The sequence below is a fragment of the Neoarius graeffei genome, chromosome 17 (genome assembly GCF_027579695.1).
Source record: "Neoarius graeffei isolate fNeoGra1 chromosome 17, fNeoGra1.pri, whole genome shotgun sequence".
NCBI lineage: Eukaryota > Metazoa > Chordata > Actinopteri > Siluriformes > Ariidae > Neoarius > Neoarius graeffei.
The window spans coordinates 46102667-46127894 of record NC_083585.1 but is presented as its reverse complement, the minus strand read 5'-3'; the positions used below and the strand labels follow the sequence as shown (position 1 = coordinate 46127894).

At 42.0% G+C, this 25228-nt stretch overlaps 2 protein-coding genes across 4 annotated transcripts in view; both read right to left on the bottom strand.

The window, feature by feature from the left end:
* LOC132901727 (NLR family CARD domain-containing protein 3-like) overlaps positions 1 to 7448 on the bottom strand; it is a 74928-nt gene extending 67480 nt beyond the window's left edge. For all 3 annotated transcript variants that reach the window (XM_060944304.1, XM_060897668.1, XM_060944305.1), the window contains exons 1-2: positions 7314 to 7448; positions 6953 to 7048 (exon numbers count right to left, since the gene is read on the bottom strand). In XM_060944304.1, the coding sequence (XP_060800287.1) occupies positions 6953 to 7038 (86 nt within the window). In that variant the 5' untranslated portion in view covers positions 7039 to 7048; positions 7314 to 7448. The remainder of the gene's footprint in view (positions 1 to 6952; positions 7049 to 7313) is intronic.
* Positions 7449 to 21661: 14213 nt separating this feature from the next.
* The window catches only part of LOC132901726 (calponin-3-like), a 32215-nt gene continuing 28648 nt past the window's right edge, over positions 21662 to 25228 (bottom strand). Inside the window, exons 5-7 of the mRNA XM_060944303.1 lie at positions 23628 to 23744; positions 23313 to 23459; positions 21662 to 22650 (exon numbers count right to left, since the gene is read on the bottom strand). Of these exons, the coding sequence (XP_060800286.1) occupies positions 22309 to 22650; positions 23313 to 23459; positions 23628 to 23744 (606 nt within the window). The 3' untranslated portion in view covers positions 21662 to 22308. The remainder of the gene's footprint in view (positions 22651 to 23312; positions 23460 to 23627; positions 23745 to 25228) is intronic.

Sequence of the window (25228 nt, the reverse complement as noted above, 5' to 3'; positions counted from 1 at the left end):
TGTGAGTATGAAAATTCAAGATGACTCCAAATCAGTCAGTTTTTAGAATTGAAATACATGTCACATTATGCTTGTATGGCAAGGCATTAATGCCATAACATACAATTTAAAGCAAATGTATTGTTATCAGTAGTTTATCATTTTGTATTTTGAAGAGTGCATTCACAATGTTTGCTCACTTGTAATTTCATTAATTTGCAGGAATGGAACAGAATTTAGTGCAGAAAAACCTTAAGATCTAACCCTGCAATGACTACCTCTTTTATACTTCAAAGTGACAATTATGGTTTGAAACACAGTCACATATGAGAACCATAATGGATTGAATAAAGTACTGGTTTTGTTACACTGAATTGGGAGCTTCTGTTGTTTCAACTTGTTCATTGTTTAGTATTTAAAATTCTTTCAATTGTCACAGGAATTGGGCTTAAAATAGCGGGCTAGTGCAACACTCTGCGGGCTAGTGCAATTTGCAAGCCACTAGCCCAGCTGGCTAGTGCAGAAAAACCTTAAGATCTAACCCTGATATTGAAGTCCGGTACAGACGAACAACATGCAAAAATACACACAAAAAACATAAAAAACGTGCACAGGTGGGGAGAGCTTGTAGCCGCAGCCGTTGTAGTAGAATTGTATATAGTAGGGTTTTCCAGAAGAAAAGGTAGAAGTAAAAGCAGAAGTAGAAGGCGGAATATGGCGTTTGACCAACACGATGGCGTCTGTCACAATCTGGATCGGCTGTGACGTCACATGCAAGTGCTCCATAAGAGGCTGGAAAAGTTAAAGGTACAAAAAAGGAACAGCTGGAGGACCAAATTGCAACTCATTAGGTCAATTGGCAATAGGTCATTAACATGACTGGGTATAAAAAGAGCATCTTGGAGTGGCAGCGGCTCTCAGAAGTAAAGATGGGAAGAGGACCACCAATCCCCCTAATTCTGCGCCGACAAATAGTGGAGCAATATCAGAAAGGAGTTCGACAGTGTAAAATTGCAAAGAGTTTGAGCAAATCATCATATCCAGTGCATAATATCATCAAAAGATTCAGAGAATCTGGAAGAATCTCTGTGTGTAAGGGTCAAGGCTGGAAAACCATACTGGGTGCCCGTGATCTTCAGGCCCTTAGACGGCACTGCATCATATACAGGCATGCTTCTGTATTGGAAATCACAAAATGGGCTCAGGAATATTTCCAGAGAACATTATCTGTGAACACAATTCACCGTGCCATCCGCCGTTGCCAGCTAAAACTCTATAGTTCAAAGAAGAAGCCGTATCGAAACATGATCCAGAAGCGCAGACATCTTCTCTGGGCCAAGGCTCATTTAAAATGGACTGTGGCAAAGTGGAAAACTGCTCCGTGGTCAGACGAATCAAAATTTGAAGTTTTATGGAAATCAGGGACGCTGTGTCATTCGGACTAAAGAGGAGAAGGACGACCCAAGTTGTTATCAGCACTCAGTTCAGAAGCCTGCATCTCTGATGGTATGGGGTTGCATTAGTGCATGTGGCATGGGCAGCTTACACATCTGGAAAGACACCATCAATGCTGAAAGGTATATCCAGGTTCTAGAGCAACATATACTCCCATCCAGACGACGTCTCTTTCAGGGAAGACCTTGCATTTTCCAACATGACAATGCCAAACCACATACTGCATCAATTACAGCATCATGGCTGTGTAGAAGAAGGGTCCGGGTACTGAACTGGCCAGCCTGCAGTCCAGATCTTTCACCCATAGAAAACATTTGGCACATCATAAAACGGAAGATACGACAAGAAAGACCTAAGACAGTTGAGCAACTAGAATCCTACATTAGACAAGAATGGGTTAACATTCCTATCCCTAAACTTGAGCAACTTATCTCCTCAGTCCCCAGACGTTTACAGACTGTTGTAAAGAGAAAAGGGGATGTCTCACAGTGGTAAACATGGCCTTGTCCCAACTTTTTTGAGATGTGTTGTTGTCATGAAATTTAAAATCACCTAATTTTTCTCTTTAAATGATACATTTTCTCAGTTTAAACATTTGATATGTCATCTATGTTCTATTCTGAATAAAATGTGGAAGTTTCAAAATTCCATATCATTGCATTCCATTTTTATTTACAATTTGTACTTTGTCCCAACTTTTTGGAATCGGGGTTGTATTAAAATTCTAAAGGGTTCACAAACTTTCAAGCACCACTGTAAATAAACAAATTACTTTGATTCTAAATGTTGATAATCATTAGAAGTTGGTGGGTGTTAACACTGGAACACATGAATATTTAATATATTATATGGATATGAGTTTTAGTGGGAAATATCCATCCATTGTCTGCAGCCACTTATCCTGTACAGGTTCGCCGGCAAGCTGGAGCCTATCCCAGCTGACTATGGGTGAGAGGCAGGGTACACCAGGGACAAGTCGCCAGGTCATCGCAGGGCTGACACAGAGTCAAACAACCATTCACATTCATTCACACCTACGGTCAATTTAGAGCCACCAATTAGCCTAACCTGCATGTCTTTGGACTGTGGGGGAAACCGGAGCAGCCGGAGGAAACCCACGCATACACGGGGAGAACATGCAAACTCCAATTAGTGGGAAATATGCCACTCATATTTTTCATACGAGCTACATCCAGGACATAAAGCTCTATATGTAACTTGTGAGGAAATCAATGAATTGTTTTGATAAATTTGGGTACTTTGTTTGTGAATGTCTATATAATCAAAAGAAAATCACACACTGGCTTGAAGATATGAATTTTATCGTCTCGTGTTGAAAAACTCGCACTTTTTATACAAAATACATCATGGATCTTCGTGACCTATTTCCTGATATTTCAGTCCGATGGCGTCACTCCCAGTGTTTTCCCACTGACTGGAAGCATGTTGACTCTAAATTGACCGTAGGTGTGAATGTGAATGGTTGTCTGTGTCTATGTGTCAGCCCTGTGATGACCTGGCGACTTGTCCAGGGTGTACCCCGCCTTTTGCCCGTAGTCAGCTGGGATAGGCTCCAGCTTGCCTGCGACCCTGTAGAAGGATAAAGCGGCTAGAGGTAATGAGATGAGATGTTGTTAAAATGGCGAACCAGTTCAAAAATAAAATTGCTGATTAACTTGCTTTTTTGGGGGATGTGTCCATATGTTATAAAGAACATCACATGGTGGCGTGAAGATATGAAGTTTATCGTCTTGTGTTGAAAATATTTTCACTCATTTGCTTCACTCACTTGTGAAATATATTCACCACTTGAAGATAAATTTCCTATCTTTGCGCAACTGTGTTATATCCTCTCGCTCTCTCATTTTATTATATATATATATATATATATATATATATATATATATATATATATAACACCACAACAGCATCAAGAACGGCACTGAATATAAACTAACAAAAAAATGGTTTCCGTTAGCAAATTTTCCATCTTCTTCGGGCACTGTATATTTAAATGTACAAACAGCAGTACACGGAGTGAAATTTATTTATTTATTTAACAGTTATTCCATGAAATTGAGTTGGATATGCACGGATATATATTTACTCTATCCACATTCACTGGATATGAGCAATCACGCACTCAGATTGGCTACTCTTTTACTAGGCTATCAGCTCATACACCAGACCTGGGCATTTTACGGCCCGCGGGCTGCATCCGGCCCTTTGGTTCATTCTGACCGGCCCGTGTAAGGTTAATTAGAAATTACAAAATAAACGTATTTTCTAATTTTACCTCATGCATGGATTGAATGTGCATTGCTTTTATTTTGAAGTTGTGTTCAACAAAAACACAATGTGCGCGACAAGAACATTACATGAAATCCCACGAAACCTAATCCCGCGATAACTACTTCCATAATTTGTCCAGACCAACCACAAACTTGTATGTCATCCTTCAAACGGTCCAGCCAATCACATAGTGTGACGTCACCAGCAGGCGCCGCAGCCCGAGCCGATCTGTAGATCTGATTCCTACACCGAATCGACTGATGATCATCTGTCAGCTGTGCTTCGCATCTCCACCTCAGACATTCAACCTGACTCTGATGCACTCGTTAAAGACCAACAGAGACTAGATTTCTCTCACTGAACAAATAAAAAACTGAAAAACACTAAATGAGGTGATTAGACTACAAATGTGGGCATCATTATTATAATATGATGTATCTTGCTTGATATTTGGAGTAGAAAGACAATTCACAAATTGCTCCTGTCATTTTGCTGGTTTGTTTACATTCGGAGAGGAAATGATTGTCAGACATTTTGTATAAAGTTCTAATTTATCAAATTTGAAAAAAAAATGCTCTGTTTCTCAAAATCCAGTGAATGTGGATAGAATAAAACAGTTATTCCACTCAATCTCATCGTACATGGCTTATAGCCGACTCGGTGCTGTGCACCTTGTCGGCTATCAGCTCATGTACGACTCGATTTCATAGAATAACTTAAATATATACTTAATATTCAAACAAACATCAACTGATTTGAGTGTTTATTAATATTACTTGTAAAACACTCACTGTCCATTTTAAATAGGAACACCTGTATTCCTGCTCATTTATGCAGTTATGCACAATGCATAAAATCAGACAGATACACGTCAAGAGCTTCAGTTAATGTTCACATCAACATCAGAATGGAGAAAAAGTTTGATCTCTGTGACTTTAACCGTGGCATGGTTCTTGGTGCCAGATGGACCATGGTTTGAGTACTTCATAAACTGCTGAGATTCACCCACAACACTCTCTAGCGTTTACACGGAATGAGACGGGGGAAAACATCTTGTGTGCAGAGGGTCTGCAGGCTGAAGCACCTTGTTGATCACAGCAATCTGAGGAGAATGACCAGAGTGGTCTGAGCTGACAGGAAATCTCTGGTAAATTAATTCTTTATAACCATGGTGATCAGAAAAGCATTTCAGCATGCATAAAACATTGAACCTTGAGGTGGCTGGGTTACAACAGCAGAAGACTATATCAGGTTCCACTCCTGTCAACCAAGAACAAGACTATATCATGGGCAAGAGGCTATCATGTGCACAGACTCAGTGAAAACGGGACAGTTCAAGACTGGAAAAAGACCTGGTGATATATTTTTTTTCTCATCTTTCAGACTGTCCAGTTTGGGTGGGTCGATGCCCATGACAGCCTCAGATTCCTGTCTTTGACCGACAGGCAAGGCAAGTTTATTTATATAGCGCATTTCATACACAGTGGCAGTTCAATGTGCTTTACAGAGGTAAAAGCAAAACAGTAAAACAATAGAAAATAAAATTACATAAAATAAATGGGGAAGAAGAGAGAAAGTTCAGTAAAAACAGCAGAATAAAATGGAATAAAAGTTAAGTAAAGTTTAAGACATGCAAAGACTATAAAAGTTAAGTAAAGTTTAAAACATGTAAATATGATGATATTTATCAATTAGCGGTAGCAGAAAGCATCTGAGAACAGCTTGGTCTTTAATCTAGATTTGAAGCTGCCAACAGCAGGAGCATTTTTGATGTCCTCTGGGAGTTGGTTCCATAGCTGTACTGCATAGTAGCTAAAAGCTGTTTCACCACACTTTGTTTTAACAACAGGTTTTACCAGTAAATTTTGCTGCTGCGATCTGGTAGATCTGATTGGGTTAGGCCGCTGCAACATATCAGAGAGGTAATTGGGCCCTGTACCATTTAGAGATTTGTACACCAGCAGCAATGCTTTAAAGTCAATTCTGTAGCTTACTGGAAGCCAGTGAAGGGACCTTAGAATTGGAGTAATGTGTTCTGTTCTTTTTGTTCGTGTGAGAACCCTAGCCGCTGCATTTTGAACCAGCTGAAGTCGTTTGATGGTCTTTTTTGGCAGGCCTGTGAAAAGTAATCAACCCTAGTGGACAGGAGTGGAATCCACTGTGGTCTTCTGCTGTTCTAGATCAACCACCTCAAGGTTGAATGTTTTGTGTGTGCTGAGATGCTTTTCTGCTCATCACAGCTGTAAAGAGTGATTAAACGAGTTACTATATCCTTCCTAGCAGCTCAAATTAATCTGGCCATTTTCCACTGACCTTTGTCATCAACACAGTTCAGTTCAGGTCACAGAAACACTGCTTATCACACCATTCTATGTAACACACGTTCTTAAATTGGCTTGTCTGGCACCAACAACCTTGCCAAAATCAAAAATCACATTTTTCCACCATTCCAAAAAGCGCGAACATTAATTGTACTGTATCTTCATGATTTTATGAACTGTGGCATGATCAGGTGTACAGGTTTTCCTAATAATATTAGTTCAGTGAAAAACAAATACAATACACAGGTGAGTTTGATCTGTCGGGCCAAGGTTCCCTTGAAGGAAACACACCCTGTTCGCACTCACCTTTATAAGACCGGTTTTTCACATTTCCTCCAAAACAATTTGAAGACAAAACAATTTTTTCCATCATACCAGTCGTACAAAGAATTATTATCATTATTATTATTATTATTATTATTATTAATTTATTTTTTTATAAGATCAGAGCTCCAGTCTTCAGAGGTCTGTTGCAAACCATTTGCATTTCAAATGAGATTTGAAACACGGTCATTTGATGGTAAAAATTTTTACAAGACTTACTTCTCGGGCGGCACGGTGGTGTAGTGGTTAGCGCTGTCGCCTCACAGCAAGAAGATCTGGGTTCGAGCCTTTCTGTGTGGAGTTTGCATGTTCTCCCCGTGTCCGCATGGGTTTCCTCCGGGTGCTCCGGTTTCCCCCACAGTCCAAAGACATGCAGGTTAGGTTAACTGGTGACTCTAAATTGACCGTAGGTGTGAATGTGAATGGTTGTCTATGTGTCAGCCCTGTGATGACCTGGCGACTTGTCCAGGGTGTACCCCGCCTTTCGCCCATAGTCAGCTGGGATAGGCTCCAGCTTGCCTGCGACCCTGTAGAACAGGATAAAGCGGCTAGAGATAATGAGATAATGACATGAGACTTACTTCTCACACATAGGATCAGCTTGGTGTTTATTAATCATTTCTGCCATCCCGCTCAGGGGCACTTCTGTAAGTGGGCTCTGATTCATAGCTGCAATCCTGTTTAGTGGTACACCATAACACAGCATGACGTCACACATCATAACAACAGAGCTGAAAAATGACCTTAACATTTCAAGTTTGGATAAAATGTTTGCTACAAGAATAATCAGAAATGTCATTAACCTCCTCCTACAGAGACGAGGACTTTAACATGGGAGGTGAATCATCAGAGTAACCAAATGTCCATGAATAATGCATAAGGAATGTTTTAGCTATTTAGACACATATTTGCAAAAAAAAGAGAGAGAGAAATTTTGCTCACTTGAAGTGATCATCTTATTTGCCCATGTTTTGTGAATACTCCTACTGGTTCCATTGCATTCTGATTGTGGCTGCAGCTGTTTCATTTCCTCTCCAAGCGCCACCCAGTCATGTGATCTTTCTCTGTTTGCAGCCCTTTAACTCTGTCTGTCTCAGCTTGTTCAAAGTGCAAACCACCAGCGTTAATACAAACATTGCACAGGTCTTGCTAGATGAAATTCCAGAGATATCCTGTTATTTTTTTTTGGGTGTGTGTTTTTGTCAGCTTCTGTACAAGCAAATTAATTGGTAGAGCAAAGCAAACAATACCCAAACGCAAGACGACACCAACAGCTCGTAACCCAATCATTTTGAGAACTGCTGACGTGTAAATATTACAGAAAGAATGTGCATAGCTTGATTTGAAAGTGTCAGACAAAAGATTGGTGTCCCACAAATTACGCAAATGACATTCAAATGAAACTCCAGGATTTTTTTTTTTTAACCTGGGCCCTAGTTTCCTTTCTCTTGCTGTTCAAATATGTACTAGGGACAAAATCAGTTGGAATCATTCAAACATTGAGTTAGAATGTTATAACTGGCAACCTCAAAATGATTACACAATGTCATCTTAAGGGGAATTTATCTTTGCCAAAGTAAAGCACTTGTTTTCGCCACTGACAGGCTCATAATGTTATTAGAGGTGCGTGACATCATGGAACGGATCCCTACAGAGACAAACTTGTGTCTGTTTACCTCAATAACTGTAAAGAACCTGCAGAATATGTCTGTTTCTACACTCATTGTTTTACCTTTCTATTCTATTTGAAAGTGGCAGGCAAAAGATTGTTGTCCCACAAATTACATGGTGGTGGAAGTGGTTAGCACGGTTGCCTCACAGCAAGAAGGTTCTGGGTTTGAGCTCAGCAGCTGGCGGGGACCTTTCTGTGTAGAGTTTGCGTGTTCTCCCTGTGTCTGCATGGGTTTCCTCCGGGTGCTCCGGTTTCCCCTAAAGACATCCAGGTAGGTTAATATGGGATGGCCTTGGGCTTAAAAGGCATATCCTGGACCAATTTAGTGTTTTTTATATGAAAGTATGTCCCTTTACACGCTCATCCAGAAGGGTAATTTTGCACAAGGACATCTGTCTACAGCAGAAAAAAAATAAAATAACAAAACGCGTCTGGAAAAATCCCAAGGGAGTCTGGAGCCATACTGATCCAGATTCGTGACGTCACGTGCAGATCCGCCAGCAGGCTGAGAGACAAATATAGGAACACCTAATTTAGAGTATAGTCTCTCTTATTTCTTACCCTGGCAACAGTCAACTTGTGAATTGCCAATTTTCTTGGTCTTTTTCTCGGCTCTGCTTGGTCCTCGGCTTCGAGGGCCTCAGTGGATGCGGCACTTCGCCTTCTGTCAGGGGAGACGAACACGGCTGGCTCCTTTGGTGACGCTGACACAAATGTAGACGGTGTTGCTTTGGGCATTCTAACAGATGGAACTGTGTCTTTTTTCAGATCAAGTTGCTTCTTGAAGCCCATTTCCCACTGCAAATAGTTCTCCAAGTAGTCAGGCTTTATGAAGTGAGCCCCGCATATGATGCTGTGGTCTGTTGCATGTTGCCAGTTTTTCCAGGTGCCTCGCACGAAGCGCTCCCATTTCTCTCTCATTGTCCGGTCTTTTGGAAAACGATGAGTACTAATCCCATCAAGATTGGTGTTGCTACACCCTCCTACGATACATCTGTTAACCATTTTAATAATTACGCGATAATGTTGAAGAAATTTGCAGAAAACCACCAGGTTGTTTTCTCATAAACAAACCAATGCTGACATGGGATTCAGAAGGAGGCGTCCCGCACGTGACGTCACGAAAATCAATGTTTGCCGGGAAATCCAAATGGCAAGTTTTTTCAGAGGCGGACCAATTTACCTCAAATGGATTGATTCCAAATGAATTTTTCTGGTATTGCGCAAAGTAAAAAAAATTGCACAAAATGCAAAATGTGACAGATATTTGACCAAAGTTTAATATAAAATAAGAATTACATTGATCTTGCTCCTAAATATACCCAAGATGTGCCCTTTAAAGTGGTCCTATGGACAGATGCTCCCATCTCTGCTGTGGATCATTGCAGCTCCTTCAGTGTTGTCTTTGTTGCATCTCGGATTAATGCCCTCCTTGCCCGCTCTGTCAGTTTTGGTGGGCGGCCTTCCCTTGTCAGGTTTGTAGTGGTGCCATATTCTTTCCATTTTGCTATAATGGATTTAATGGTGCTCCCTGGGATATTCAAAGTTTGGGATATTTTTTTTATAACCCAACCCTGATCTATACTTCTCCACAACTTTGTCTTTGACCTGTTTGGAATGCTCCTTGGTTTTCATGTTGCTTGCTTAGTCATGTTGCAGAGTCAGGGTCCTTCCAGAACAGGTTGATTTATACAGAGATCATGTGACAGATCATGTGACACTTTGATTGCACACAGGTGGATCTTAATCAACTAATTATGTGACTTATGAAGTGAATCGGTTGGACCAGCTCTTATTTAGGGGTTTCATACGAAAGGGGGCGAATACTTATGCACACTCCAAATTTCCATTTTTTTCATCTTAATTATTGTTTGTGTCACAATAAAAAAAAAAAACTTTAAAGTGGTAGGCGTGTTGTGTAAATCAAATGGTGCTAATCCCCCCAAAATCCATTTTAATTCCAGCTTGTAATGCAACAAAACAGGACAAACACCAAGGGGGATGAATACTTTTGCAAGGCACTGTACGTCATACAAGTATCTTGTACCTTGGGAGAAATTATTTCATCTCACTTCATCTGAACACTGTATACGGCTGTGACGACAACAAAGATCTACTTGACTTGACTTGAAGTATACATGACTGAAGACCACTTCATGTCTATCTTTCAAGGTTGTGTTCAAACCCTTAACTGTCAAACACCCTTCTCTTTGATCCATCTCTCAACTAGGTTTACTATAATAATAGTTCCTGTTCTTTATGCTTTTACTTTCTTCTTCTTTCAGCTGCTCCTGTTAAGGGTCGCCACAGCAGATCTTTTTTCCCACATATTTGATTTGGCATAAGTTTTACACCGGATACCTTTCCTGATGCAACCCTCCCCGGTCTATCCAGGCTTGGGACCAGTGCCAAGTATGCACTGGCTTGCACAACCCCAGTGACTGGGTATTTTACCTAATCCGCATGTCTTTGGGAAACCACAGAACACGGGGAAAACCCACGCGGACACGGGGAGAACATGCAAACTCCACACAGAAAGGCCCCTGTCGGCCGTGAGGTTCGAGCCCAGAACCTTCTTACCTTCTTGCTGTGAGGCGACAGTACTAACCACTGCACTGCCCAATATAATATAATATAATATAATATAATATAATATAATATAATATAGGGCGGCACGGTGGTGTAGTGGTTAGCGCTGCCGCCTCACAGCAAGAAGGTCTGGGTTCGAGCCCCGTGTCCGGCGAGGGGCTTTCTGTGCGGAGTTTGCATGTTCTCCCCGTGTCCGCGTGGGTTTCCTCCGGGTGCTCCGGTTTCCCCCACAGTCCAAAGACATGCAGGTTAGGTTAACTGGTGACTCTAAATTGACTGTAGGTGTGAATGGGAGTGTGAATGGTTGTCTGTGTCTATGTGTCAGCCCTGTGATGACCTGGCGACTTGTCCAGGGTGTACCCCGCCTTTCACCCGTAGTCAGCTGGGATAGACTCCAGCTTGCCTGCGACCCTGTAGAACAGGATAAAGCAGCTAGAGATAATGAGATGATAATGAGATGAGATAATATAATATAATATAATATAATTCATTATAATAATATAATATAATATAATTCACTAATATAATAATTTACACTGTGAAAGGAAGCGCCTTTATGCGCTTCCTTTCATATAGTGTAAATTATCAGTGTACTTTTGCAATGCAATTATGGTATTAGTTTGTATAGTTTAATAAAAATGTCGCATATGTAGAAATCACAAAAAAAAAATTCAGAGCCAGTGCTACAACACTCAGAAACAGCATGTGGCGCCATACCACCACTTATGAGAATATTTCATAACAGGAAAAGTCTGTGTATCATGAACCTGAGCCAGACTGCTACACTCAGAAAAAGGGTACAAAGATAAGCATATCACCCAAGCAACAACGGACAGGTGTTTTTGACCCCAAAAAGGTACACAGTTACCTTGAGGTCCAAAAATGAGCCTGAGGGGGTACTGTACATTAGCGTAGATTGTACCTTGGGGGACAGAAACGGACTCCTACTGTACCCCTATTTGACAGTGTACATACTAGAAGTACATAGGATGTATGCTTAAAGGTACGGTCTCAGTGACTACCCATTTTTTCTCTGAGAGTGTGCCTTAACTTGCAAGGAGAGAAACAGGATTTCGCCCTGATCTTGCTTGTACTATTCACATTACCATTTTGTCACTAAGCTTATGACATTTTTTTTAAATTAAAAAAATAATTAAGTGAACGAGGTCATTGATATAAACCTGTGATTTGAATTACAGCCAACACTATTGTCAGAGCGGCTGTTATAAAAAAATAATAATAATAATGGGCAGTACGGTAGTGTAGTGGTTAGCACTGTCGCCTCACAGCAAGAAGGTTCTGGGTTTGAGCCCAGTGGCCGACGGGGGCCTTTCTGTGTGGAGTTTGCATGTTCTCCCCGAGTCTGCATGGGTTTCCTCCGGGTGCTCTGGTTTCCCTCACAGTTCAAAGACATGCAGTTGGGTTAACATGGGGCTGAAGTGCGCTTGAGCAAGGTACCTGACCCCTAACTGCTGCCTGGGCGCTGTAGTATGGCTGCCCACTGCTCTGGGTATGTGTGCGCGCTCGCTTGTGCGTGTGTTCACTGCTTCAGATGGGTTAAATGCAAAGGATGAATTTCACTGTGCTTGAGTGTGCATGTGACAAATAAAGGCTTCTTCTAAACACCTTCTAACCAATCAGATACCACAAATCAGCAGCGGCAGTGTGGGGTAAAGTGTAAAGTAGCTTATTATGGTGGAGCTAATTGGGGCTTATTGAATCAATATGCTTGTGGAAATGTAAAAGCAGTGTTCACTAGGGTGGTCCCCAAAATTTTTTTTAGGATTTTGTTACGACCATCTTACCTTTTTTTTACACTGCCTAAAAGAAGTTATTGTGCGAAATTTGGTTAAGATTGAACAATGTTTAAAGGTGCCACAAAGCCATTAAAGTTTTCACTCAAGGCACAATATAAAATAATGTGACTTACAGTATTAACTGTTTCATATTAATACAAACAATACAGTAATATAACTTCCTGTGTTCAAAGTAACAATAGCTATTACTTGTCTGTGATTTTCTAAACCCTTCGGTATTATGGTATCTTGTGGAGATAAAAGAACACACTAAATAAGGCTACGTTTACATTAGACCGTATCTGTCTCGTTTTCTTCGCGGATGCACTGTCCGTTTACATTAAACTGCCTGGAAACGCCGGGAAACGGGAATCCGCCAGCGTCCACGTATTCAGTCCAGATCGTGTCAGCTCCGGTGCTGTGTAAACATTCAGAATACGCGGATACGCTGTGCTGAGCTCTAGCTGGCGTCTCATTGGACAACGTCACTGTGACATCCACCTTCCTGATTCGCTGGCGTTGGTCATGTGACGCGACTGCTGAAAAACGGCGTGGACTTCCGCCTTGTATCATCTTTCATTAAAGAGTATAAAAGTATGAAAATACTGCAAATACTGATGCAAATACTGCCCATTGTGTAGTTATGATTGTCTTTAGGCTTGCCATCCTTCCACTTGCAAGTGGTAAGTGATATGCGCTGGGATCACACACACAGCGGCTCAGTCCCGAATCACAGCTTGTGCACTTCACTCGCGCGCTCTGTGAGCTGCGCAAGGCCGGAGTGCGCACCCTCCAGAGGGCACTCGCTGTTCAGGGCGGAGTGATTTGGAGCGCAGGATGCCTGCGGAGCCGAGCGTATCCGTGTATTGGCGTTGCTGTGTGCACACTAATCATTTTAAAAACGTTAATCTGATGATCCGCTGATACAGTCTAATGTAAACATGGGCTAAGAACTTCCCTAGCAGAAGGAAGCTTTCTCCCAGACAGTTCCTTGGAAGTGGGACCAATTAACCAAACATAATTGTCCTTTCTGGTTTTGTGCTTTGCACCACCGGTACTACTTGTATTACTGTTGCTAGCCATCTGAAAAACATAGAAAGAAAAACATTCACAACTTCATCAGCATATTACAATCAGTGCTCATTGTTTAAGAAGCCCTTAGTGCATGAAAGTTAACCTTCTATCAGTCTATAAACTCATCCTGCCTCTTCTTTTTCATAGAAGTGGCATATTCCCTCTAGAACTGTGACTTTTTGGGGGTTTGAGATCTTCTCTGCAACAGTCTACGCACCAACTAATGTTAATGGCTTAACCCGATTTGCAACCTCGTGTGGCACCTCTAAATATTAACCAATTTTTCTGAAATTTTGCTTGTTGCCTTCTTTTAGCCTATGTAAAAAAAAAATGGTAGGGTGGTCGGAATGTTTTGGTAAAAAAAAAAAATTTTCCCATACATTTCGGGACCACCCTAGTGTTCACTAGCCTCTCCCAAGTTGTCATCTGCAGATGCACTTTGTTGTCTTAAATCATAAGACTTTAAAGAATAAATTAAATGTAATCATGGTAAATGAGTACCGCTTACTCTGGTGCCTGGTAGGCATTTCATACTGCATGTCATGTTATGTGGCATCTTAAATTAGGGCATAACAGACAAGAGAGAAAATCTAGCTTGTGGGTGCGCTCGTAAGAGAATCCAGACCACACTTCAATTTCTGCTCTCTTTATTTTCCTGCCAGGTCTATCTATAATGTTTAATAATGTCCTTGAAGGCCCTGTGATGACCTGGCGACATGTCCAGGGTGTACGAGTACCCCGCCTCTCGCCCATAGTCAGCTGGGATAGGCTCCAGCTTGCCTGCGACGCTGTAGAACAGGATAAGCGGCTACAGATAACGGATGGATGGATGGATGGATGTCCTTGAAGCTTATGTAGATAAATCTACAAGCCGTGATATCACACTTCTGCTCTAATCATGTCAAATTACTTTTTCAAGTGGTTCTTAATAGTGTATGAACATTGTGCTTGGCTCAAATCCTTCAACGATGATGGAAAAAAAATCCTGCGTATCTGTGTGTAGCAAATATAATTTAACCACAGAGAAATTTCCACGCAACTTATAATCATATGAGCAGGAAGTAGTGTACTGCCCCCACGTGGTAGCTGCCAGGGCTGCAGTTTCCTTCAATCCCTGTCCCTATAAAAAAATCCAAAAGATGTCAAACTTGGGGGCAGCGCGGTGGTGTAGTGGTTAGCGCTGTCGCCTCACAGCAAGAAGGTCCTGGGTTCGAGCCCCGTGGCCGGCGAGGGCCTTTCTGTGCGGAGTTTGCATGTTCTCCCTGTGTCCGCGTGGGTTTCCTCCGGGTGCTCCGGTTTCCCCCACAGTCCAAAGACATGCAGGTTAGGTTAACTGGTGACTAAATTGACCGTAGGTGTGAATGTGAGTGTAAATGGTTGTCTGTGTCTATGTGTCAGCCCTGTGATGACCTGGCGACTTGTCCAGGGTGTACCCCGCCTTTCGCCCATAGTCAGCTGGGATAGGCTCCAGCTTGCCTGCGACCCTGTAGGACAGGATAAAGCAGTTAATGAGATGAGATGTCAAACTTGTACAATCACTTGGCAGGCCTTTCGAATTAAAGCATCTTCCTGTATGCCTGCTTATAATATAAAAGTCTAAGCGGAATTCCTGCCTTACGTTCCTTCAAGAAATGGGCGAAACCGTCACATTGCAACAGTACAGACCTTAAGGTGACTTCAAGCCAAGTTATCACTGAAGCAATACAGCACAACATGGTTGCTGGTTATGGATGAAGGTTCGCGGTTTATATTGTTAACATTTAACCACAAATGCTTCCTTCTGAAAAATCTCAAAAATGATTTATTCCACACTAGCGCTTAATTTGCAAACGCCCTTGATTGGAATGTTGATAAGCTCTATAGGAACACATTTCATATTTGTTCATGGGTTGAAACTCCTGTCCTTAAAACTTACTTGCATTAGAAGTTTTAAGTAAACTTTTTTTTAAGTAAAACTAAGTCCTTTTCTCAGTCCAGGGAAAAGTTCTTCTTCATGGTAATTGCATATAACCCAAATGTGGTTGAGATTTTTCCAATATGAACTCAGATACATCTGTAAACTTCAGAGTCTTAAAACAGAACTTAATACCACAGACTCGGAGCCAATGTTCCAGATGATGTTTCAATTTCTAAAGCACTATAAAAGGAAGTGTGTTAATATCTTATACTTAAATTAAAACTCGCCAAATATATAGAGACTGAGCAAAAGTGAGACACAGAGAAGGAGAGGGGCTGGGAGTAATCGGAAGAGAGGGTGAGGGATGTTTTCAGTCCCTTAGCAGCTGTGCACTGCGAGGAATTCCCTTTGAGCCACAAGTGGAAAATATTCCTCACCAAGTACAAAGCAAATTCATTCTCGTTTACTGAAACCACAGCCGGCTGTTCTCAGATGGTGCTCTTTCAGGGACTTTAGTAGGACGACACAAAGATCATCATGCAACTGCTTTAAAACAGTGCTGTTCAAACTTTTCTTACCTGGTGCAGAATGAGATTTTAAATAAATAATAGCCACAATAAACTATTTGATTACCAGCACAACGAATTAAGTGAATACAGTGGCATGCAAAAGTTTGGGCACCCTTACTGAAAATGTCTGTTACTGTGAATAGTTAAGTGAGCAGAAGATGAACTGATCACCAAAAGGCATAAAGGTAAAGACATTTCTTTTCAGCGTTTTCTGCAAGATTTGTGTATTATTTGTTTTGTACAATTGGAGAGTGAAAAAAAAAAAAAAAAAGATACATCATGCGAAAGTTTGGGCACCCCAATACATTTGAGCTCTCAGGTAAAAATTTTACCAAGGTTCCAGACCTTAATTAGCTTATTGAGCTCTGGCTTGTTCAAATTCTTCATTAGGAAAGGTCAGATGATGCAGATTTCAAAGCTGTATAAATTCTCTGACTCCTCAAACTTGTCCCTAAAATCAGCAGCCATGGGCTCCTCTAAGCAACTCCCTCGCATTCTGAATAATAAAATAATTGATGCTCACAAAGCAGGAGAAGGCTACAAGAACATAGCAAAGTGTTTTCAGGTAGCTGTTTCCTCAGATTGTAATGTTATTAAGAAACAGCAGTTAAAGAGTGGAGATCAAGGTGAGGTCTGGAAGATGAAGAAAACTTTCTGAAAGAACTGCTCGTTGGATTGCGAGAAAGGCAAATAAAAACCCCTGTTTGACTGCAAAAGACCTTCAGAAAGATTCAGCAGACCCTGGAGTGGTGGTGCACTGTTCTACTATGCATGCTTTGGGGTTGTGTTGCAGTCAGTGGCACAGGGCACATTTCATTGGTCGAGGGAAGCATGGATTCGAATAAATACCAGCAAATTCTGGAAGCAAAACATCACACCATCTGTAAAAACGTTTAAGTTAAAAAGAGGATGGGTCCTACAATAAGTCGATGATCCAAAACACACCTCAGAATCTACAATGGAATACCTCAAGAGGCCCAAGCTGAAGGTTTTGCCCGGGCCCTCACAGTCCCCTGACCTAAACATCATTGAAAATCTGTGGATAGATCTCAAAAGAGCAGTGCATGCAAGACAGCCCAAGAAACTTGTAGAACTGGAAGCCTTTTGCAAGGATGAAATGTGTGAAAATCCTCCAGGTAAGAACTGAAAGATTATTAGCTGGCTACAAAAAAAGGTGTTTACAAGCTGTGATACTTGCCAAAGAGGGTGTTACTAGGTACTAACCATGCAGGGTGCCCAAACTTTTGCTTCAGGCCCTTTTCCTTTTTTGTCATTTTGAAAATGTAAAAGAAGAAATTGTTTTTGCTTAAAATATAAAGGGAATGAGTCATCTTTAACTTTATGCCTTTTGGAGATCATTTCATCTTCAACTTGCTTAACTGTTCACAGTAACAGCAATTTTGACCAGGGGTGCCCAAACTTTCGCATACCACTGTTGCTAATGCATGATGGTCAGGGAAAACCTGTCAGATATCACCCAGCAGGTTTCCATTGCAGTTTTATGCAAAATAGAAGTGATTTTTAATTTTAAAGTCAACAAAAATTTGCGAATGGTCCGTTTCCATTGAATGACGTACAATTAAAGCTGGGTTTTCTCCGCTCATGATAATCATTCCAATTAAACAAGGTGATGATCCCCAAGGCCTAATAATTGTTGACATTTTTTCATTGATTTTATTCCTCATGTCATTAGGACTACAGTTGTCATAAACAGTTTTGCACTCAAGTTTCCATCAATGAAATGTGTTAAAACTGTTAAAATGTTATAAATCACATCACCCAAATGAGGATGGGTTCCCTTTTGAGTCTGGTTCCTCTCGAGGTTTCGTCCTCATGTCATCTGAGGGAGTTTTTCCTTGCCACCGTCACCACAGGCTTGCTCTTCAGGGATAAAATTAGTTCATGTTTGAAGCCACTAAAATTCCTGTAAATTCCTGCTTTGTGACGTCTATTGTTAAAAGCGCTATAAAAATAAAAATGACTTAAAAGGAAAAAGTTTTTCAATTTTGTGAAATACTGCTGTGCCAAATTGCCTGAGAAGTCACCTCATGTGAGTGTATAAACTTTGTACTTGAGTTTTTCTGTTAAATTCACGTTTCAATTACTTGTTTAAAAAAAAAAAGTTTCAATGCTGTGGCTGAATTCTGGCAAAATAGCCAGAGAATCAGTTTTTCATCTGATTGCTTGGGCAGCACGGTGGTGTAGTGGTTCGCACAGTCACCACACAGCAAGAAGGTTCAGAGTTCAAGCCTAGCGAGGGCCTTTCTGCGTGGAGTTTGCATGTTCTCCCCGTGTCTGCATGGGTTTCCTCCGGGTGCTCCGGTTTCCCTCACAGTCCAAAAGACATGTGGTTAGGTTAATATGGGACGGCCTTGGGGTGAGGTGCCCTTGAGCGAGGCACCTAACTCCCAAATGCTCCCCGGGCGCTGTTAGCATGGCTGCCCACTGCTCTGGGTGTGCGTGCACGCATTGCTCACATGTACACGTGCCCTGCTTCAGATGGGTTAAATGCAGAGAGGAATTTCACAAGCATGTGATGAAAGTTGTTCTTTTGCCAAAACATACCTGGATACATAATTCTACAGGCTATTTCACCAAAATGACAATATTTACTTTTATAGTTGCAACATAACCTTGCTTTTTGCCTACAAAGATATTGCATAAGAAGCCAGTTTAACAAAAAGCAGTTTAAAAAAAGTCTGATTCCTGCTAGCTAATGCTAACTGTACACTAGAAGACTTTGAGAGACTTAATACTAGAAGTGTGACACCTTTAGACTCGCATCTAAAAAGATAACTAACATTTTATGCCAACTTCCAAGCGATGAGTCTGCAAAGACTGGGGCTCTTTAGTGTCATTATTTGCATGAGCCAAGACTAAAGAAACCACAGAATTTAATCAGAACAACATCAAGATGAGAAGACTGGTATAAGACAGCTATCCTAACCACTCCAGCAAAACTCATTTTATTTCGATATTGTACATTTTTCTGTGACGGTGTGATTTCAAACAAATGGCGACTGGCACGCTTTGCTCAAGGCGCTTTATTTTTTGACTAGCTAGTTACTGTAACAAAAGACAATTCAGTCAGTAAATCACATACTGGCTGTCACATTGCTTTATGTGATGCTTCTGTGCTTTCAAATTGTGATCATTTCCCCCACCACTGTAAAAACAGTGTAGATGCCATGACTGTCAACAGGTGCAGAGAGATGATCATGTAAGAACTCACTCCCCATCGTAAACTTACTTTGAAAACAAGGTTTCATATAAAATATAGCTTATATTAAAATACTTTACATATTAAAACTGACCAACACTGCTTTCATTTAGACCGTGTTGGTGTGCTTCAGTGGAATTAGGCCAAGTAGATTTTAAATCTCTCCGACTTGATTGATGGTTGAGACACATGCAAAGGAAAAACATTTCAGTGCAGCTCAGCCTGTAATTTTCAGTTATATATAGTAGAAAATGTCAGTTTAACCATGTGATGGATTTTAAAGCACCCATGTGGTGTCCTGTGAATCACCTTCTGCTGTACAAGTAAAGAGTTTACAGTAAAATATTTAGATTTAATGACTGCACCCAAAATCTGGTTTTGTTTGAGTGCTGCCAGGTCTACTAAAAAAAAGGGCTCAATAATAAGATTAATGTAGGCTTGTAGAACTAATACTAGTAATGCTTACAACCTGATCCTGAACAACAACAAAAAAAAGATCATTGTTGACTTCAGGAAAAACCAACCCAGCCATGCTCCACTTCTCAACAACAGTGCCGTGGAGGTGGTCAATAGCACCAAGTTCCTGGGGGTGCACATCACAGACAACTTCACCTGGTCTGTGAACACCACATCACTGGTCAAAAAGGCACAGCAACATCTGCACTTCCTGTGCAAGATGATAAGAGCCCACCTGCCCCTACGCATCCTCACTATATTCTACAGAAGCACCCGAGAGAACATTCTAACCAGCTACATCTGTGTGGTGTGGAGGCTGCAGTGCCTCTGATGCTCCTTTTCCACCAAAGCAGTTCCAGGGCTGGTTCGGGGCCAGTGCTTAGTTTGGAACCGGGTTTTCTGTTGTTTCCACTGACAAAGAACTGGCTCCGGGGCCAGAAAAACCGGTTCCAGGCTAGCACCAACTCTCTGCTGGGCCAGAGGAAAGAACCGCTTATGTCAGCCGGGGTGGGGTGGGGTGGGTGTTAAGACCAACAACAATAAGACCACGAAAGATCGCCATTTTTAAGCGACGAGAAGCAGCAGCTGTACAAACGTGAAGTCATCCATTATTATTGTTGTTGCTGCTTCCGTGTTGTTTTTGCTTTGATATTCACGCCAAGGTTTATGCAAACGTAGTGACGTACCTGACATATACAGCGACGTAACTGACGTGGCTTCCCTTAGCACCGCGAGCTATGGAAAAGCAAACTGGTTCTCAGCTGGCTCGCAAGTTGAACGAGTTGTGAACCAGCACCAGCCCCGAACCAGCCCTGGAACTGATTTGGTGGAAAAGGGGTACCAGTGGAAGAATGTGAGAAAAGTGGTGAGGACAGCAGAGAAAATCATTGGGATTTTTCTCCTCTTCCCTCCATTCAGGACTTGCCTCCATCCAAGGCGTTGCATGTCTTGCGCCAGAAACATCAGTGACCCCTCACACCCTCATCATGGACTGTTCTCCCCTCTGGAAAGAGGTTCCGCAGCATTAGGTGCAGGACCACCAGGTTCTGTAACAGCTTTTCCCCCCTAGGTCACTAGACTGCTGAACTCCAAACCCAAAACTTCTATAACTTGAACATTCCAAATTCTACAGGTCACTTTATATTTCTGCTGCATAATTTAATACACTTCATATTTAATTTCTGTGCTGAGCCAAATTGCAACAATTTCGTTCGGTGTACACTTGTTGCATACTGAAGGACAATTAAAGGTTGTCCAAGTCTAGGAGAGGAAAGAGGAGCTTGAGAGTTTGTTTCCAGAAATAACCAGCATTCAAAAAAGTAATTGTTTTTAACCTTCTTCGCTTTCACAACAGCTCAAGGGTTGCGATTCAGATACTCCTGCCTTGAAGTAGAAAAATGTGGTTATAAGTGTTTTTTAGCTGCAGAACTGAAGCACTATGATCCCAGTGCGCTCCCTTGGAGAATTTTGCTACCATGATAACCTTACATTCCTGGAAGTTTCACTTACCACAACAGAAATCCAAAATGAAGATGTACGTGTGCACATGCACATAGGCTGTTGTGCACTAGCTGGCATTTGGTTTGTCCAGAAAGGCCAAGTTGCTAGGAGAACCTGTGCTGTTGCTCAGCTTCTGTTCCAACTGAGCTGTATTATGATCAGGCCTGAATAGCCAGACAAAGCAAGGCTTATTCTCGAGGGGGGAAGGAGGGAGTGAAACTCTGAGCTACTGGACTTTTCCCATGATCCTATCAGGCAGCTCACTTCCTTGTCATGTCTTACTGAGCTGCTGTAGCTGGACAAGTTTGGGCTTACTGGCATGGATGTGAAGATTTTAGCTCCCCTCTCCCCCACGGATTTATGGTCCCCGAAAGGAAAAAAGATCTCATTCCGGAGGTGGCATACCTCCACTAAACAGATCCTCGTGCACAAGATAGTTATTTCTTCTAAAGGCTGTGAAACCTCTTCCATGATGGTTGCATCATTACAAAACAAAAATCGAAAACACCCCTGTGGCTGTAGGTCATATGTAAAAATTTATTCATTAAAAATAATTTGACAGGACCATATCGAGTGACAGCAGCAATAAATACAAAAAGAATACAAGAGAAAAGGGATAGACTGCCTAAAACTTGAAAGATGGTACAAGTAACAATCACTATTAGATCAAGTTAACTAAAAGGAATCTAAACCAAGGAATCTAAAAGAGGCCATGTGTTTAAAACCGACAGCTAGTGATTGAACAGCTTCCTGGCCAGGCATGGGGAAACTACACAAACTTTCAGGAAGTGGTACTCAAGTCCCTCCCACTGTCCTTGAGCAGAGAGTCCAAGAGCAATGAGACGAACGTCCCGTAAATCAGACAAGCTACAGGAGGATAAAGACGACTCCGAGGGAGGGGTTGCGCACTTGGCATTCCACCAACACCAAAGTTAAAACAGGCTTTAAAAACAATGTTCCAAACATAATTCAGTAATTAAGAAAAAAATAAAATAAAATAAAAATACTGACAAGCTACATAGGAATGGAGTATTAAGGCAACTTTTGCTCCCTCTGCATCAGTTTTTAAGGCCAGCAAGGAAAGAAATCTTGCTCTGTTGAAATAAGAACCAAAATTGGAAGGGGGGGGGGGGGGGGTCTTGATCTGAACACTTATTCAGCTGCTTAATAATCAATACCCTGGTCATAGTGGCCACGGTACTCGTCATATTGCGGCTGGTACTCGTGGTGGTATTCCGCTTGGTAGTCACCCTGGTAGTCAGTGTCGCTGACCTCGGAGCCGGTGGTGCCTGTGCCCTGGCTGCCGTTGGTGTGGGCTCCAGGCTCCCCAGCTGAGCAGTACTTGGGGTCATAGATCTGCCTGCCCAGGCCGTAGGCACTCATACCCTTCTGGGAGGCTGTTTTATTGGTGCCCATCTGCAGTGAGATGGTGGAGTTGTCCACTGGCTGCAGAGACACCTTCTGGTCGTAGATGTCTCGCCGGGTGCCAGGGGCGCCCATGCCAGCCTAAAAAGAGAGTCAAGAAAGCCAAGTAGATAAGACTGAAGTTGTGAGTTTAGATGTCTGTATCTGTCACACAATGGAACAGTGAACACACCATCAGGTCTGTCTAATAATAATTTCCCCCCTCCATGCAACAGCTTAAATTTTCACTTGTGTATTTAACTTGCTTTTATTTGGCTTACATTTGATAATTTTACTTGTCTACTTAGGATGGGTATTATTTTTTTATACCCGTCATACTTTAAATATACAAGAATATTAACTATAACCCCTTTTTTTTAATATGCATAGTCTCCAAGGAAAAACTAGTGAGGAGCTGCCAACACATCCTGTGTGTAATATGCACAAGTTACTGCCATCACTTTCTGTTGACAGACAATATGAATAAATTGAGTTGATGCCAAGTATCATGTCAGCTTGGACTTTTTTCTGGAGCTGAGCAGCAAGTTCACTGAAGAAACACGAACACATGAGAAGTGACAAATGGTTTTCACTGACTCACTGCACACAGCTCATTCAATCTGCTGCAGGGAGCATGATTATCCCATCTCTGCTGAGGAAAGCCACGCTATCCACAGTGTACAATGGTGTCTCCACCATGTGGAATGATAACCATGGACACCAAACTGTTCGACATGGTACAACTGTTTTCACCATCAACATACCTGACTTGCTCCCTTATTGGTGCCCATCTGCAGGCTAATGGTAGTCTGGTCATATGGCTTCTCCGTTTGAGTCTTTGGGTCATAAAGATGCCTTCGGGTGCCATAAGCAGTCATGCCAGCCTGACTGGCACATTTATTTGTCCCCATCTACATGTCAAAGGGAAAAAAAAAAAAAAAAAAAAAAGTCAGAAATGGGCAGCGAGATGTACTTCAGTCAAAACAACCATGAATAAATGGGGTGGGAGGAAAGCTGCACACACTATGGTACAAGAATGCTTCAGCAACCCATACTTAAGTTATGATGATATGCCACACCTGTAAGCCAATGACGCAGTTTCCAGCCTTTAGCTTCTCATCATCAAACATGCGTTCCTGCTTGTCTGCATACTTCACCCCAATAGCAACCTTGCTGCCCATGCCTTTGGTCTTTGCCTTTTGATTCAAGACAGAATAGTTTAGTACACAAAGTGAAAAATTGCATTTTTGGACCATTTGGAAAAAAATGGTCAATCCCTATTTGGGCCAGATTCGTTTTACATTGGGAGGAGAGATGGTTCTGGTGCACCTCCAAAACCTAACAGTCATTTTTGGCTCACAAAACCTAAAATCAAATCGTGGCAGAGTTGAAACCATGGAACAAGAAAAACAGACAACATTTAAAGGAAGCCTTCAGGGGTTTTAGTCAAGTTATCGCATTTATACATGCAGTAACGGTCAAACATTTGGACACCTACTCACTCAGGTTTCTGTATTGACCATTTTCTACATTGCAGAACAATACTGAAACATGTATGCATAATCTATCTTCCAAATCCAAACTAAGTCAAACTGAACTCTAAACTATTTATACTTGAACAATTCCCAATTCCACAGGTCACTTTATATTTTTGCTGCTGCATATTTTAATATACTTTTATATTTAATTCCGTGCTGAGCCAAACTGCAACGAAATTGTCCTGTGTATACTTGCTGCATACTGAAGGACAAAGGTTGTCATGTCTAAACACATTTCATACACTACGTTCACACTGCAGGCTGAAGTGACTCAAATCCGATTTTTTCGCCCATATGTGACTTGTATCCGATCTCATCTCATTATCTCTAGCCGCTTTATCCTTCTACAGGGTCGCAGGCAAGCTGGAGCCTATCCCAGCTGACTACGGGCGAAAGGCGGGGTACACCCTGGACAAGTCGCCAGGTCATCACAGGGCTTACACAGACAACCATTCACACTCACATTCACACCTACGGTCAATTTAGAGTCACCAGTTAACCTAACCTGCATGTCTTTGGACTGTGGGGGAAACCGGAGCACCCGGAGGAAACCCACGCGGACACGGGGAGAACATGCAAACTCCGCACAGAAAGGCCCTCGCCGGCCCCGGGGCTCAAACCCAGGACCTTCTTGCTGTGAGGCGACAGCGCTAACCACTACACCACCGTGCCGCCTGTATCCGATCTTTTATTGACAATATGAACGACACAGATCCGATTTTTTCAAATCGGACCCAGGCCGTTTGGATATGTGGTCCTAATTCCGATTCCTATCCGATCTTTTCATATGCGACTTCAGTCTGAACCGCCAGGTCGCATTCATCCGACTTACACGTCATCAACAAGCCACAAACGTCACTATTCTGCGCTGAAGTAGGCGGCAGGTCTCAAAAAAAGTTACAACATGGCACATGACATCAATGCGACTCCGCACCCACACGTTCCTTTGAACGGAGGCTGCAGTCACTACCCCGCAGAACACCCGAGCCAAAACCCTTGCCCTCTTCCTTCTCAACCTCCTCCTTAACATCAGGCTATTGTGCATGTTCTGGCTCCGTCGCAACAACAACTGCATCATTGCCAGGTACTCCATGCTGGCTACTGTCATACACAGGAAACTTTAGGTTACTTCTGTAAACACT